This window comes from Herpailurus yagouaroundi, unplaced genomic scaffold, assembly GCF_014898765.1.
Source record: "Herpailurus yagouaroundi ecotype Mexico unplaced genomic scaffold, PumYag 186, whole genome shotgun sequence".
In the NCBI taxonomy this organism is placed as follows: Eukaryota; Metazoa; Chordata; class Mammalia; order Carnivora; family Felidae; genus Herpailurus; species Herpailurus yagouaroundi.
Genome location: NW_024412417.1, coordinates 20,016,846 through 20,030,916, shown reverse-complemented (window position 1 = coordinate 20,030,916; position 14,071 = coordinate 20,016,846). Strand labels below are relative to the sequence as shown.

The window sequence follows — 14,071 nt, the reverse complement described above, 5'->3', positions numbered from 1 at the left end:
CTTCACCCCCCTTGAATCTAGATTTGGCCATTTGCTTTGGCCAACAGGATATTAGCAAAAGTGATGCAAGCAGAGTCTTTAAAAAGATTATGTACAGTAGGAATTTCTTTCTTCACTGCTGGAAACCCATTCACAAATTTGACAAGCCTGGGGTAGCTCTTGGGAGGCAAGAGACCATGTGGAGTGGGACATCCCAAATATCTAAGTTCCAGCCATGCCAACTGAGGCTCCTGATATATAAGTGAGGCCATCCTAGGCCATCCATCACCAACTAGAGTAGACAGAACCAAAAGAACTGCCTGGCCAATCACAAAATTGAGTTGCTTAAATTACAAAATTTGGGGGGGGGGCGGGGTGGTATCTTATGCAGCCAAACCTAACACATACAAATGATAAATGGAAGATGATATCACGGAGTCTTTAGATCTCCGTGTAACTTAGCTACTTTGGATTTATCATGTCTTTTACCTCTTGCTTTCCAGGAATCCTGAATGCCTTTTTGAATGGTATCTCATATTTGAATGAAACTCTCATTTTCTCCCTGGACTTGACCTTTCAGCACTAAGTGATATACTCCTTAAGGGTAGGGAGTAGATTTGAATATTTTTGTATTAAATTTCCTGGCCCAATATCTAAATCAGTGAATATTAAATATATGTTAGCTGTGTTAATAATTCATGTGGTTTTATGTTTCTTCTCTAGAAATATTCAAGAGCTCAGCTTAGATGGCTGAATTGACTGAAATGTCCTAGTAAGAAACTAAGAACAGGATCAAGTAAATTTCACAAAATTATAATTTCTGCAACCGAAATATTTAGATTTCAAATTTCCCTGGTTAGATGAATGTCAATATTCTTGGAAATACAGAAGAAATTTTTAATAAAATTATAGAGAATGACCAATTGTAAATTAAGCCAATGAAATAACATCATTTCTACCAATAAAACAAATTGACAATGTCTTTAGATATAAACTTACAGTTCTTAAATACTACACAACAGTTTAATGAAAATTAAAAAAACCTTACTCTTTTCCTTTCTGAAGATGAATGTCATCTGAACTTTGTGTTGGACTGGAAAAATAATTGTTGGCATTGGAAGAATGATATGCAATCTTCACCTTATCCCAAAGAGAGAGAGAGAGAGAGAGAGGAGAACTTATTAATAAACTTTTCAGCATTTATTTATCATTTATTATTTCTGTCAGTCCTAGAACTTTCAGGAACAGAAAATGTGAAACTACATATTTTTCTTCCAAGATCTGTTATCCATGGTGAAATCCAGTGTTTAAAAATTATCAAAGTTCACTTCATACTTTCCACCCTTACCTAACATCAGAACCACTATACCATAAACACACACAAACCACAGCTTTTCCACAATTAGTACTGCGATGGAAAATAGAAAGATATATACCAGGAGGAAGGTTGATATTGTTAAAACATCCTCTTGCTCTGTGGAGAGGTTTTAGGGGTTTAATCTACAAGAGATCACCAAAAGTAGGTCTGAAAAATGCCAAGGTCACTAAATGGGTCTGCATGCCAGATTGAGAAAATTCTGGGCTTCCCATCAGGAAAGATTATACTATCTTTGGAGGAAACGTGCTGAAAAGCTATGGTAAAATTAGAAGTCATATATTACAGGCAACAATTTAAATTTGTTCCTCCAGGTTGGGGAGCAATCTTGCCACGTACATGGAGTCATAAAATGTTCTTTTGATTTGGTTCATTAGTTTCACATTTATGAAAACTCCTAAAGAAATCATTAAAATGCAGAATAATTTAATGAACACTAATGTTCAACGGAGTATTATTTGTGGTCATGAAAAGTCAGAAGTAAACTAAAAGCTTTATCCACATGCACAAAGTTATACAGGTTTAGTAAACCCATGCAATAAAACACTTTTTAGTCATTAAAAATTGTGTTGTGTAAATTATTTAATAAAATGTGAAAATATTTATATGTGACAAAAATGACTATGAAATTGGATGTGTGATCTTATGTATATAAAAAACAAAATTGGGGTGCCTGGGTGGCTCAGTCAGTTGAGTGTCTGACTTCAGCTCAGGTCATGATCTTGCAGTTTGTGAGTTTGAGCCCCGCATCAGGCTCTGTGCTAACAGCTCAGAGCCTGCAGCCTGCTTCAGATTCTGTGTCTCCTCCTCTTTCTGTCTCTTCCTCCCATACTCATGTTCTCTCTCTGTCTCTCAATAATAAATAAACGCTAAAACATTTTTTAAATAAAAAAAACCAAAATAGACACAAAAAGAAATGATAGACTTTAATGTCATGACCAAGTAATAGTGAAATAGATGTAGTAGAATAGTGAAATATTTTCACTCTTTCCCAAATTGCCTAAGTATGGTTATAATTCTTCCATAATTAAAATGATATTTAAAGGAAATACGCATGTTTTTCCCTTCCTAGAGCAAGTTTAGATACAGGAAAGCATTTTTTTTAGGCCATGGGTTTTCTATGATGACTTTATAGTTCATATAACACATGTTAAAATAGCCAAGAACCCAATCACATGAAAATATCTCTCATAAACTCTTTAATATATGCATTGGTTTGGATTAGAATAGATGAGATACATATAAAGGTTGCCATATTGCTTTTGTAATATTAAATAGTATTCTGTGGCTTCCTTACCTTATCTTTTGGATGTCCAGTTTGGCTGAAATAAATGGCATAACGGTCATCACCTTTAATGTAGAATCTATAGACATCAGATTCTGGAGCCACCAAAAATCCACTGAAGCGTGCAACAAATGTATCTTGCTCCATAGGCCAGATATAGGAAGCTGAATCTACCCAACTGGCACCCATGTACCCCGGTGTTTTCTCATTGTATTCAAGTATCTCTTCAAGATGTACTGGCCTACTATTATTCCAGAGCTCAAGCTTTAGGCCTCTCCCACCTGAATGTAACAAAAAAGTATTCTCATCAGAATTTTGATGTGGTGTCTCAATGGCCCTCTACGTGGGTGGTGGTTATAGATTACTGTTATTCACATTTTTAGAGCATGCATGTTAACGAAACAATTGCACATACCTGTACATATACCTGTATCCACAGTATAGAGTGCTGTTAAGATAGTCTACAATTTATTTATGATTATTTCATATATTTGCACCTCAGATTCTACATATGTAAAATAGGAGTGATATTACTATTTGTGTGGTTGCTATGGGGATTAGATATTAGTGCTTTACTTAAGATAATAATATAATAATTATTACCTATGACACGACTCATGTTGTTTTATATAGTTAAATCTCAAAACTTCACGGTTCAGACCATTTGATTTCAAAACTTTTGCCTGATTACTCTAACAAAAGTTACTCTACTAATGGTTTACAAGTAATCAAGGAACAGACAGTGTTGGCTTTAAGATTTGTCATTATTTGTTCTTCTTCTTTTTGACATTACAACTGCTATGAATTCATCTCCTTCTTGGACAGAATCAGAGAGAATTATCATTAAAGTTAACCTACACTTGCCAATGTAAACTCTGTAATTAAAAGTTTTTTCCTAATCATAAGGGAGCCATCTCACTTTTCTTCTTTTTTCTTCCTTGAAACACAACAATCAGACACATGCCTTCTTTCTGCAGCCTTAAGCTGTTCTGGAGCGGCTGGATCTAGAAAACAAAGGCTCCTCCTCTTCAGCTGAGTTTGTTCAGAGAGAAGTTTGTGCATCTCAAACTTCTGCATCAGCAGTGTGCTCTGATATACACAACTCTCTTTAAAGTTACCAACTGTGATTATCAAAATTCTCTTCTGAAACTGGTCATTTTTTTCTAATGTCATCCAAAACAAGGAAATTTAAGAGGCTGATAAATGTAATTTTCTTGGCTCCAAATACCAACCAGTGATACAATTATAAACCAATTTCACTTTGTGCACAAGATATGAGAAACACACCCTCAGATCCAGGCACAGCCTCTCAGTGCTATCACTGCAGATGTCACTTTGGCCACAGGCCAAAGTCTGGAAAGAATTTTGAGTCCCCTTTCTCCCATCCCGTTATCACTCTTAAAACATTCCAGACAAGTAAGGATTTAACCTCTCCCATTTATTTTTTAACCACAGAAAGGCATTTATACAATTTCCATGTAGCCTGCACCAACATTTAGTAATCTCATTTCATTTTAAATAAAGTCACCACTGAACTCATTCAATAGAGATGTGTTGTTTTCAGTAGGGTGTCTGAGGAACTTAGGCATGGTGCAGCTTTGGTGCAGCTATTTTAATGCAAATATTTCCTGATCCAAAAACTAGGAAGAAATTTATTATAATTCTCACCACAAATTCTAAATAGTTCAAATATTTTTTGTTACTAATTGTTATGGGCTGAATATTTGTATCCCTTCCAAAACTTGTATAATGAAACCTAATGCCCAATGTGATGTTATTAGCAGGGGGGGCCTTTGGGAGGTTGTTTAGGTCATGAGATTGGACCTAATCTCATGAATGGGATTAGAGTCCTTATAACAGAGGCCCCACAGAGCTCTCTAGACGCAGGAAGATGCCATCTATGAGGAGGCAGGCCTTCATCCAATCTGCTGGTACCATGATCTGGGATTTCCCAGCCTCCAGAGCTGTAAGATACACATGTTGGTTGTTTATATGCTACCTGGTCTATGGTGTTCTGTTTTAGCAGCCTGAATGTACTAAAGCCCTAATGATATATGTCTTCTTACATAAATGCAGAAATGGCTGTTCTTTCTTCTGGTAACTTACCTGGATATACAGTTCTGAGAACATCAGGTTTAGGGGGTGTCTTGCAGCATATGCTATTTTCTGTGACATTCAAAATATCACAGGCTTGGCCTAGAAAGAAGCAAGGTGTAGAGCTATTACTACAGAGCTCCATAATGTAAATCACAATCAGCTTATCTTGAAATACTTTTTTGATAAAAAACCAAGTTGCATAAGCAAAGAAACAAAGCTGGGGTTCTTCATTTCCTTTTTTTTTTTTTTTTAATTTTTTTTTAACATTTATTTATTTTTGAGACAGAGAGAGACAGAGCATGAACGGGGGAGGGTCAGAGAGAGGGAGACACAGAATCTGAAACAGGCTCCAGGCTCTGAGCTGTCAGCACAGAGCCCGACGTGGGGCTCGAACTCACGGACTGCGAGATTATGACCTGAGCTGAAGTCGGCCGCTTAACCAACTGAGCCACCCAGGCACCCCTCTTCATTTCCTTTATATGTTCTCCATGAAAGCTTATCACTCATTAATTGTCATACTTTTACATGGTAATGTTTTCCTGGCAAAACATCACAAGCCTGAGTTAGAATATTTTGTAATTTCTGAGAAACAAATTTTTAAAAAATGATAAAACTATGTCACTGTAAGAGATTTCACTCTGAGTCCAAAGTGAAGCTTTCTATTTTGTCTCCTACAGAAAAGGTGCTGAATAAACTCATGATGTTCAGAATCTGCAATAGGAGATGATCCCAGCCCTCTTAGGTAAGATAAATAAATAAAATGGCACTATAGTCCAAGTTCTCCAAATGAAAACAACAGAGATAATAATTTGTAAATGGTATTTTCACAGGCAGACTGAAACCAAAACAGACAGGGTCTAAATGAGAATGATTATACTTCTACAAAAGCACAATTTGAATTGAACAAAGAGTCTATGGTTTAGACTTCCAAGTGTCCCTCACAGTCAGAGCCTAATGTAAGGTGAGTCCATTAAGTATTTACTGACATGGGAATCACAGCGCATGAAAAGTGAGGCAAGGGTTAGCAAATGGAGGAAGGTATCTTTTCCAAGTCTTGCCTGGTGGCCTGGAAAACATACTTCAACACTACCTTTCATGATTTTGAACGCTCTGTGAATGCAAGGTAATTGAACTAGAAAACAGTGCATTTGAACAGTATATTAAACCAACTTAGCCCATTTTGTTTGGAGCAAGGGAAAGATACATAAACAAATCATTATTTTCAAGAAATTACTGACGATTTTTCAACACCCAAAAAATAAACAATCCAATTAAAAGTGGGCAGAAGACACAAATAGACACTTTTCCAAGGAAGACACACAAATGGCCAAAAGACCAATGAAAAGATGCTCAACATCACTCATCAGCAGCGAAATACAAATCAAAACTACAATGAAATATCACCTCACACCTGTCAAATGGCTAAAATCAACAACACAAGAAACAGCTATTGGCAAGGATGTAGAGAAAGGGGAAACCTCTTGCACTGTTGGTGGGAATGCAAATTGGTGCAGCCACTCTGGAAAACAGAACAAGATTCCTCAAAATGTTAAAAAAAATTATCCTATGATCCAGCAATTGCACTACTAGGTACTTACCAAAGAATACAAAAATACTAATTCAAAGGGATACATGCACCCCAATGTTTATATCAGCATTATCTACAATAGCCAAATTATGGAGACAGACCAAGTGTCCATCAAGTGATGAAAGGATAAAGTGGAGATGGTACACACACACACACACACACACACACACACACACACACAATGGAATATTACTCAGCCATAAAAAGAATGAAATCTTGTCATTTGAAATGACATGGATGAAGCTAGAGAGTATTATGCTAAGCAAAATAAGTCAGAGAAAAACAAATACCATATAATTTCACTCATATGTGGAATTTAAGAGACAAAACCACTGAGCAAAGGGAAAAAAGAGAGAGAGAGAGAGAGAGAGAGAGAGAGAGAGAAGCAAACCAAGAAACAGACTCTTAACTATTGAAAACAAGCTGATGGTTACCACAGGAGAGGTGGATGGGGGATGGGTTAAATAGCTGATGGGGATTAAGGCATGCACTTGTTGGAATGAGCACTGGATGTTGTATGGAAACCAATTTGACAATAAATTATATTTTAAAAAATGCAAAAAAAACCCACCTTTTAAAAAAAGTAACAAGTTAAAAGAAAAAGGAATTACTGAGGATTTAAAATCTTAAACCTGGTTGCCACATTAATGGCAATGAAGTACCATAAAAATTTAACATGCTATAGTTATATTTGCATGTCAACTGTATCACAATATCAGATCCTAAAACACAGTATATAAATTAAAAATATTTTATGTTCTTGGTTTTAATATTTGAAACATATTTACATATAAACTTCAAAATAACATACATGATATTTAAAAATCTTATTGCCTCAGTTTTAATATTTATGCAAGTGACCAGTAAGGATTCATAGAGATTGAGATATAAATGTTAGATGAGGTTATTTTATATTAATTTCTTTTCTTCAAATTACATTTTGGTTGGCTCATGGGCATATTCCTTAAAAGTAGAAAGTACCATGGCAGAGGGCTGTATCAGACAAAGTATGTACCCAATTGCATGGACAGACATGCAGTCCTTTGCTCATCAAGGTAGGTAAGGTCATTATGATAAAGTGGGCAGATCCCCTCTATTACATTCATCCTCTATCTCCCTTTTGAGCTACACAGCTTCCTACCTTGAACTGGTCTCAACCAGACACATAAAAAGGATGTATAACGAGAGAACCAAGCCATACGTACATTTGTAAAGATAGAACACATTAATGCTCTTTCCAGAGCCAACATCATCAGTGATTCCTGATGTCCAGATAAAACACAGTCAGTGAAAAGGGAATGAGAAGAGTATCCCCATGTACTTTACATTTCCCCATAACCAACCCCCTGAGAATTATACAACAGTTCAAGAAAGGCATTTAAAAGTTTGCTAAAAAAGGGTTTATGTGTCTCAAAGTATGGTGGGGAATTTGTGGATGGCAACTACGATGCTACCACACAATGTCCTTTGGTGATGAACTCAGAGCCCAAGTCCTGGCCATGTAAGGCTGCAAGAAATAGCCCTCACTGAAAAGTAGCAATGGGAAAAGTATCAAGCCCCAAAACCAAATGCCCATGAGAAAATACTCAGCTTTAAAAGTAAGACATTAAGGGGGTGCCTGGGCGGCCCAGTCAGTTAAGTGTCCAACTCTGGGTTTCCACTCAGGTCATGATGTCACAGTTCTGCTGACAATGCAGAGCCTGCTTGGGATTCTTTCTCTCTCTCCCCCTCCCTGGCTCAAGCTCGCGCTCTCTCTCAAAATAAATAAACTTAAATAAATGTAAGACATTAATTGAAAAAAGACTATTATTCTGCTTACAAATTATTTAAAAGCCAGCATCTATTCTTATAATGTAATATATTAAAAGTCATAAAAAATACCTCCAACTAGAACTCTGACTGGGAAATCTGTCTGATCAAAGAATCGTCCACTTATTGTTAGCATGGTGCCACCTTGAATGCTTCCTCGTGACGGGGAAATCATAGTGACCTCTGGAGAGAGGGAGGAGAAACACATTAAATAAAATTTCATGAACATTACACATAAACCCAAATGCTTGAGTTTTATAAATTTTCTAGATTACCTAGCCTTGGCACATAGCACAGCACAGGCACTGGATTACTAAATGAATGAATTAAATGTTTCAATTTGGTCTCTGGTGCAACCCTGCAAAAAGGACAATTAATATGGCTCTCACAGAGGCCTACATCTCGTGGGAACCAGTCTTTAGTGCTGACTGGTACTAAAGAGATACCGGTAATGGAGGATGCAGAAATTAAGGAAAACCTGGGCTGAGCAGAGTTGTTTGATTGAAACAAAAAACACAGGAAGGCAAGAGAACAGCCTCTTTACCTCTATGCTCTTAAATAATAAGTTTGTCTTCTATTTCTGGGCCAACATCTTATATTTGTATTTTTCTCATATGGTAATACATTAACTATCATTGGAAGTCTTCTGGCTTCATACATAAAAGTTTTAGGTATATTAGTAAAATAGCCAGTGCATGATATATGATAGATTCTTACTGAAATTTATTCTTATTAGTTCTATCTATCAAAGTTCTTTGTATTTTTACATATGAGTTTCACATTAAATAGAAAAAGCCAGGATATGTCATTTGTGATTGATTCCAAGACACTTTTCTTCACGTTTGAACATCTCTGAAATCTGAACGTGCCATTCCATCAATCACTCCTGACCTGGAATGAAGTGTAATTCTTCCAGGAGGGTTTGTGTTTGCTTTTGACACTCTCCTAGGAGTCTACCAACCTGAGATTTCTGTAAATTACAATAAATTATAATCTGCTTGAGGATTCTTTTGGACCATACTGAGACCATAAATCTGAGAGTACTGCCTTGTAGATTAAACTGACAGTGGAGAATTTTTTTTCCTCCCTCAACCCACAGCCCAAGCAGAGACATGCAAATTTCTCTTCTGTCTTTCCCTTGTTTTTTCAACCTTCTATTTAAAATATAGTTTTCAGGGGTGCCTGGGTGGCTTAGTCCATTAAGCATCCAATTTCAGCTCAGGTCATGATCTCATGGTTCGTGAGTTCAAGCCCCATGTTGGCTCTGTGCTGAGCCTGAAGCCTGTTTCAGATTCTGTGTCTCCTTCTCTCTCTGACCCTCCTCCTCCACTCACATTCTGTCTCTCTCCCTGCCTCAAAAATAAATAAATATTAAAATACAGTTTTCAGGGACTTAGCTTAATGTCAGGGCTTCCTATTAGGCTCCCCATCTTGTGTGCTTTTCCTTTCTTAGCAATACATAAATTAATATAGTACCCTTAAATCATTATTATCTTCGATTTGATGAAAGTACACATATCCCCCTTCTGTGTCTCTCATTCTTTCTCTCTCTCTGTCACACACACACATACACACACACACACACACGCACACACACACACACACAGGTCACATACCTGCATATGTTTGAAACATTGAAATTTTATTTAGAGAAGAAACAAAATATGCCATTTTTTGTGGGAAACTCCTGTGTAAAAAAAAAAGTAAAAATCCTTACTTTAAAATAAACTTTATTTTAGGAAAATGTTATTTTTTTAGTGATATAAATCATGTCATAATTTGCAAAAGAGCTGGACAGACCATTTTGGGAAGATAAAAATGTTCTGTATCTTGATATACTTATTGGTTACATAAATATAAAAGTATACAAATCAAATAGTCATCTGTCAGAATTTACTAAACTGCACACTTAAATTATGTACATTTTATTATATGCAAATTATACCTCAGTAAAGAATTCATATTAATGTAAAAAAATAGGATCACCCTTCATGCAGGCTCTTGTGTTGACAGCCCTCGTCTCTCCTCTCTTATAACCCATTTGACATCAGAGTAAGTAACATTACTGAACACTTATCAGATATCATGCTAAGGTTTTTAAGCTTTTAATCTAAGATTTTTTAAGCTTTAAACTTATTATGCCATTTTATCCTTACATTAACCCCATGAGGTAGGTACAAGTCAGAGAATCTACTTCTGTTACTCAAAATCACATGGGGAGTAAGTGGTAGAAATAGAATTTGAAGCCAGGCAAGTTGAGTCCTGACCCCTGGCTCCTATCCTGTATCCTACACAGTTCTCTTCTCCTGCCACTCACTAATCTGCATGAAAGCACAATGAATGAAAGCAGGTTAACAGTAACGCACCAGAGTTAAGTCACCCTTCACAAACATAGAACCTATCCACATTTTTTGACAGACATAAGATTTGCATTTTCATAGCCTGGAGAGCGTGGACGGTAAGGAATCTGATCCTAGAAATTAAATGCTGTTCCCTTAATTACCTCAATGTAATTCATAATTAGAGAAGTTAAGAAATTCAAGTATTAAGACTTAATGCCCATTCATTATATTTCTAACACACCAAACTAGAATCTAAAAGGATAAGGCAAATCTTGTGGTTGAGACCAACAGTAAACTACAAATCTGACCCAAGCACTATGATCCACATTTGCAAGACTAAAGGGTCTCTGCAAATACTGAATGCTAAATTAGTTATTTAAGAAGTTCTTACTGGATTCATGTTTGTATGCTATAAGCCTTTCAATTGATTTCTCAAAGATCTGAAATGATGCCAGCTCCAAAAATATTGTCTGTGGTCAGATCCTGTGTCTGAAAAATTAACCCTGCTTCTTAAGTTGGTGGGAAAATTGCCTTCTGAAATAAAATTTGAATGTAATCTATTTGGTGTGACACTGAGGTGATTTTCACTAATTCATTGATAATGACTAGGCATTTCTCAATTAAGGCAGCCTCATCTGAACCTTATCAGTTTGGAACAGCTGTTGTTTGAACTTGGGGTAATAGAGGAGAGAAGGTGAACTATTAAAAGAAATAGAGAATGGAAGCCACGATGGTCTTTAATTGGTTCATTTGATAATCAGGAAGACTCCTGAAATTTGTAAAATATGGATTTTTTAATTTATAAAATGATTTAACATTTTTTAATGTCATTTAATCATAAAACTAGGCTTTTAAAAAGTATATGCCATATTTTTACCAGTTATCTTAAAGTCCTAAGATTGTTTTATATAGAAACACAGTTTCCTCAATTCTGAGACATTAATACAAAAGAAAACCTACTGGCTTAAAAAAAAAAAAAGGAATTATACACCAAGATCACAGAATCAACTATTTTAAGCAATATTTTTGCCTATATTATGTGCAAATTTGCTGGCTTTTTAAAATTGAAAGTTTCAGGGCATGTTAATGCAACATGCTGATTTATATATACTTATCAATCACATTCAAGCTTGATCACTCAAACCTATTTTTAGATAATTATTTCTCTGAGAAATCTATGATGGATTTGGTAATTAATACCTTTCACACAGACTCAGAACTAAGAATTCATCTTTTTCACCTGAAGAAGAATGACAGTGGCATTAAAAAAAAGCAAATATGTTTCAAGAAATCATTTAAAACTCAGTAATTACTGCTCCTAACATGATTTTCTAATTTTTTCAATAAAATCCTATTGCCTATATACATATGTAGGTAGTGTCCCTGCTGAAAAAAAAAAAAACTGGTAAATCATGGGACACTATGTCATTTGCCCCATGGAAATCACAACAGTGAGTCATAGTACCATTTACATGCCATCCACTATGGTCTGCCCTTGAATCATAATATTCTTCATGGTTTTGGTCCAGTCTGTATTGGTCTATAATAAAGTATGCAATCCAATCATCAATTTGTTATAAACCTATTCCTTCTGGATGTCTGGAACCAGATGATCCTCAAATACAATGATAATGGATTTGGTCTCACCAACTCAATTACAGTTCTATGCATGAAAGGATCAAACATCATCCTTATTTTGCAGTCTGTGAGGAATAACATCTACTTTGATTGTAATATTGCCATTCTTCTCAATCTTTTTCATCTTTTCTCAATCTTTTCTAATCATTCATCTCTCTTCAGAAACAAAAAAGAAATCAAAAGACTTATCCTATTATTGATCTACTACAGCTATGTTAGTATTGAATGGCTTGATAGTATGATTTATTTGGATTTCTGTTAACTGGCTCATTTTCTCATTGGAAGACACTATGATACCTTGGGCAGAATAATTCATTTAGGTTTGGCACATCTTGGTCCTGCCCATAAAAGGCCATTAGCATGCCCCAGTTAGTGTGACAGCCAACAAATGCCCCCACACATTTGCAAATGCACAGAGAGGTGAGGTAATCCTGCCATGGTCAAAGAATTCTGGATCAGGATGTTACGTAGTGATCCAATGTGGTTCTATGGCTGTAACCCTCCACCACTCTTTGCAGAGCACTGGAATGGAATGCTCAGAGCCTGGAGTTAGGCTGTGTGGGTTCACATTCCAGCACTCCTTCCAACTAGTTAAATATCCGTGGGCAAATTACTCAACATTCCTGAGTCTCATTGTTCCCAGTGTGCAACACAGGGGAGATGATAACACTCAATTTCATGGGTTCTTTGGGAGAATTCAACTAGACAATATATGTAAAGTGCTTACTACCATGCCTGCGACTAAATGTTCTTTATTATCTGTAATATGAGGTTTGCAGCATGTGTTGAGATTTGCATATTCTGATATTTCTATAAACATATGGTAGTCTTTCTTAGTGAAATTAGGATGTAGGATATCTACATATAACTCCCTTTCTCCAATTTGTGCCTCAGACACAGCCTTTCAGCTGTTGGGAAATCTAGCATTACCTAAAACAACAAGTAAATCTTTGACTGTGATACTGAAAAGGGTTCTTTTAGGTCTTACGGCTTTTCTGACTTAATTGTAATTCTTTTGATAACCGAATAGTTCAGTTTTGATGTGAACTAATGTTAAGAGTAAATAAAATCTTGATTGATTCCAAGATGATTTCTAGCTTTATTAAAAATCATGATTATGGGGTGCCTGGGTGGCGCAGTTGGTTAAGTGTCCGACTTCAGCCAGGTCACAATCTCGCGGTCCGGGAGTTCGAGCCCCGCGTCGGGCTCTGGGCTGATGGCTCAGAGCCTGGAGCCTGTTTCCGATTCTGTGTCTCCCTCTCTCTCTGCCCTACCCCCGTTCATGCTCTGTCTCTCTCTGTCCCAAAAATAAATAAACGTTGAAAAAAAAAATCATGATTGTAAGTGATTAACATTGGTGCTAAGATGGACAATTGAGAGCTGTAACTGCCATCTTTCACCACTCTGTATGTCTTGATGCTTTAAATGAATACCTTTATGCGGTAATATTAACTGTGGGATTTTATTTACTCTTACATTAGTTCATATCAAAACTGAACTATTCAGTTATCAAAAGAATTACAATTAAGTCAGAAAAGCCGTAAGACCTAAAAGAACCCTTTTCAATATCACAATCAAAGATTTATTTTGTTGTTTTAGGTAATGCTAGATTTCCCAACAGTTGAAAGGCTGTGTCTGAGATACAAACTGGAGAAAGGGAGTTGCGGACCCCTTAAATATTAATTTGGGAGAAGAAAGTGATTAGCCATTCTTTAATCTCTGGATCTATAGCACAAAGTAAATATATACTTTTATTTTATTTACCCAGTTGACTCAATTATGAAAATTATTATTTAAAAAATGACCTACCTTCCATAATCACTATCCAAGATGAAGCTGACATTGTGATGACCTGGAATTAATTAAAATACACAATCAATTAAATTCCCAATCACAGGAGAACAATAACTATACATTATAAAGCTGATTTAAAACCAAAGTAGACATTTAAAATTAAA

General features: G+C 36.0%; 1 protein-coding gene across 2 annotated transcripts in view; it reads right to left on the bottom strand.

Moving 5' to 3' along the window:
* PKHD1L1 (PKHD1 like 1) overlaps positions 1–14,071 on the bottom strand; it is a 162,011-nt gene that overhangs the window by 127,344 nt on the left and 20,596 nt on the right. For both annotated transcript variants that reach the window (XM_040494266.1, XM_040494267.1), the window contains exons 9-14: positions 13,923–13,965; positions 9,750–9,820; positions 8,206–8,316; positions 4,746–4,835; positions 2,652–2,920; positions 1,028–1,119 (exon numbers count right to left, since the gene is read on the bottom strand). In XM_040494266.1, coding sequence (XP_040350200.1) covers positions 1,028–1,119; positions 2,652–2,920; positions 4,746–4,835; positions 8,206–8,316; positions 9,750–9,820; positions 13,923–13,965 — 676 coding nt within the window. The remainder of the gene's footprint in view (positions 1–1,027; positions 1,120–2,651; positions 2,921–4,745; positions 4,836–8,205; positions 8,317–9,749; positions 9,821–13,922; positions 13,966–14,071) is intronic.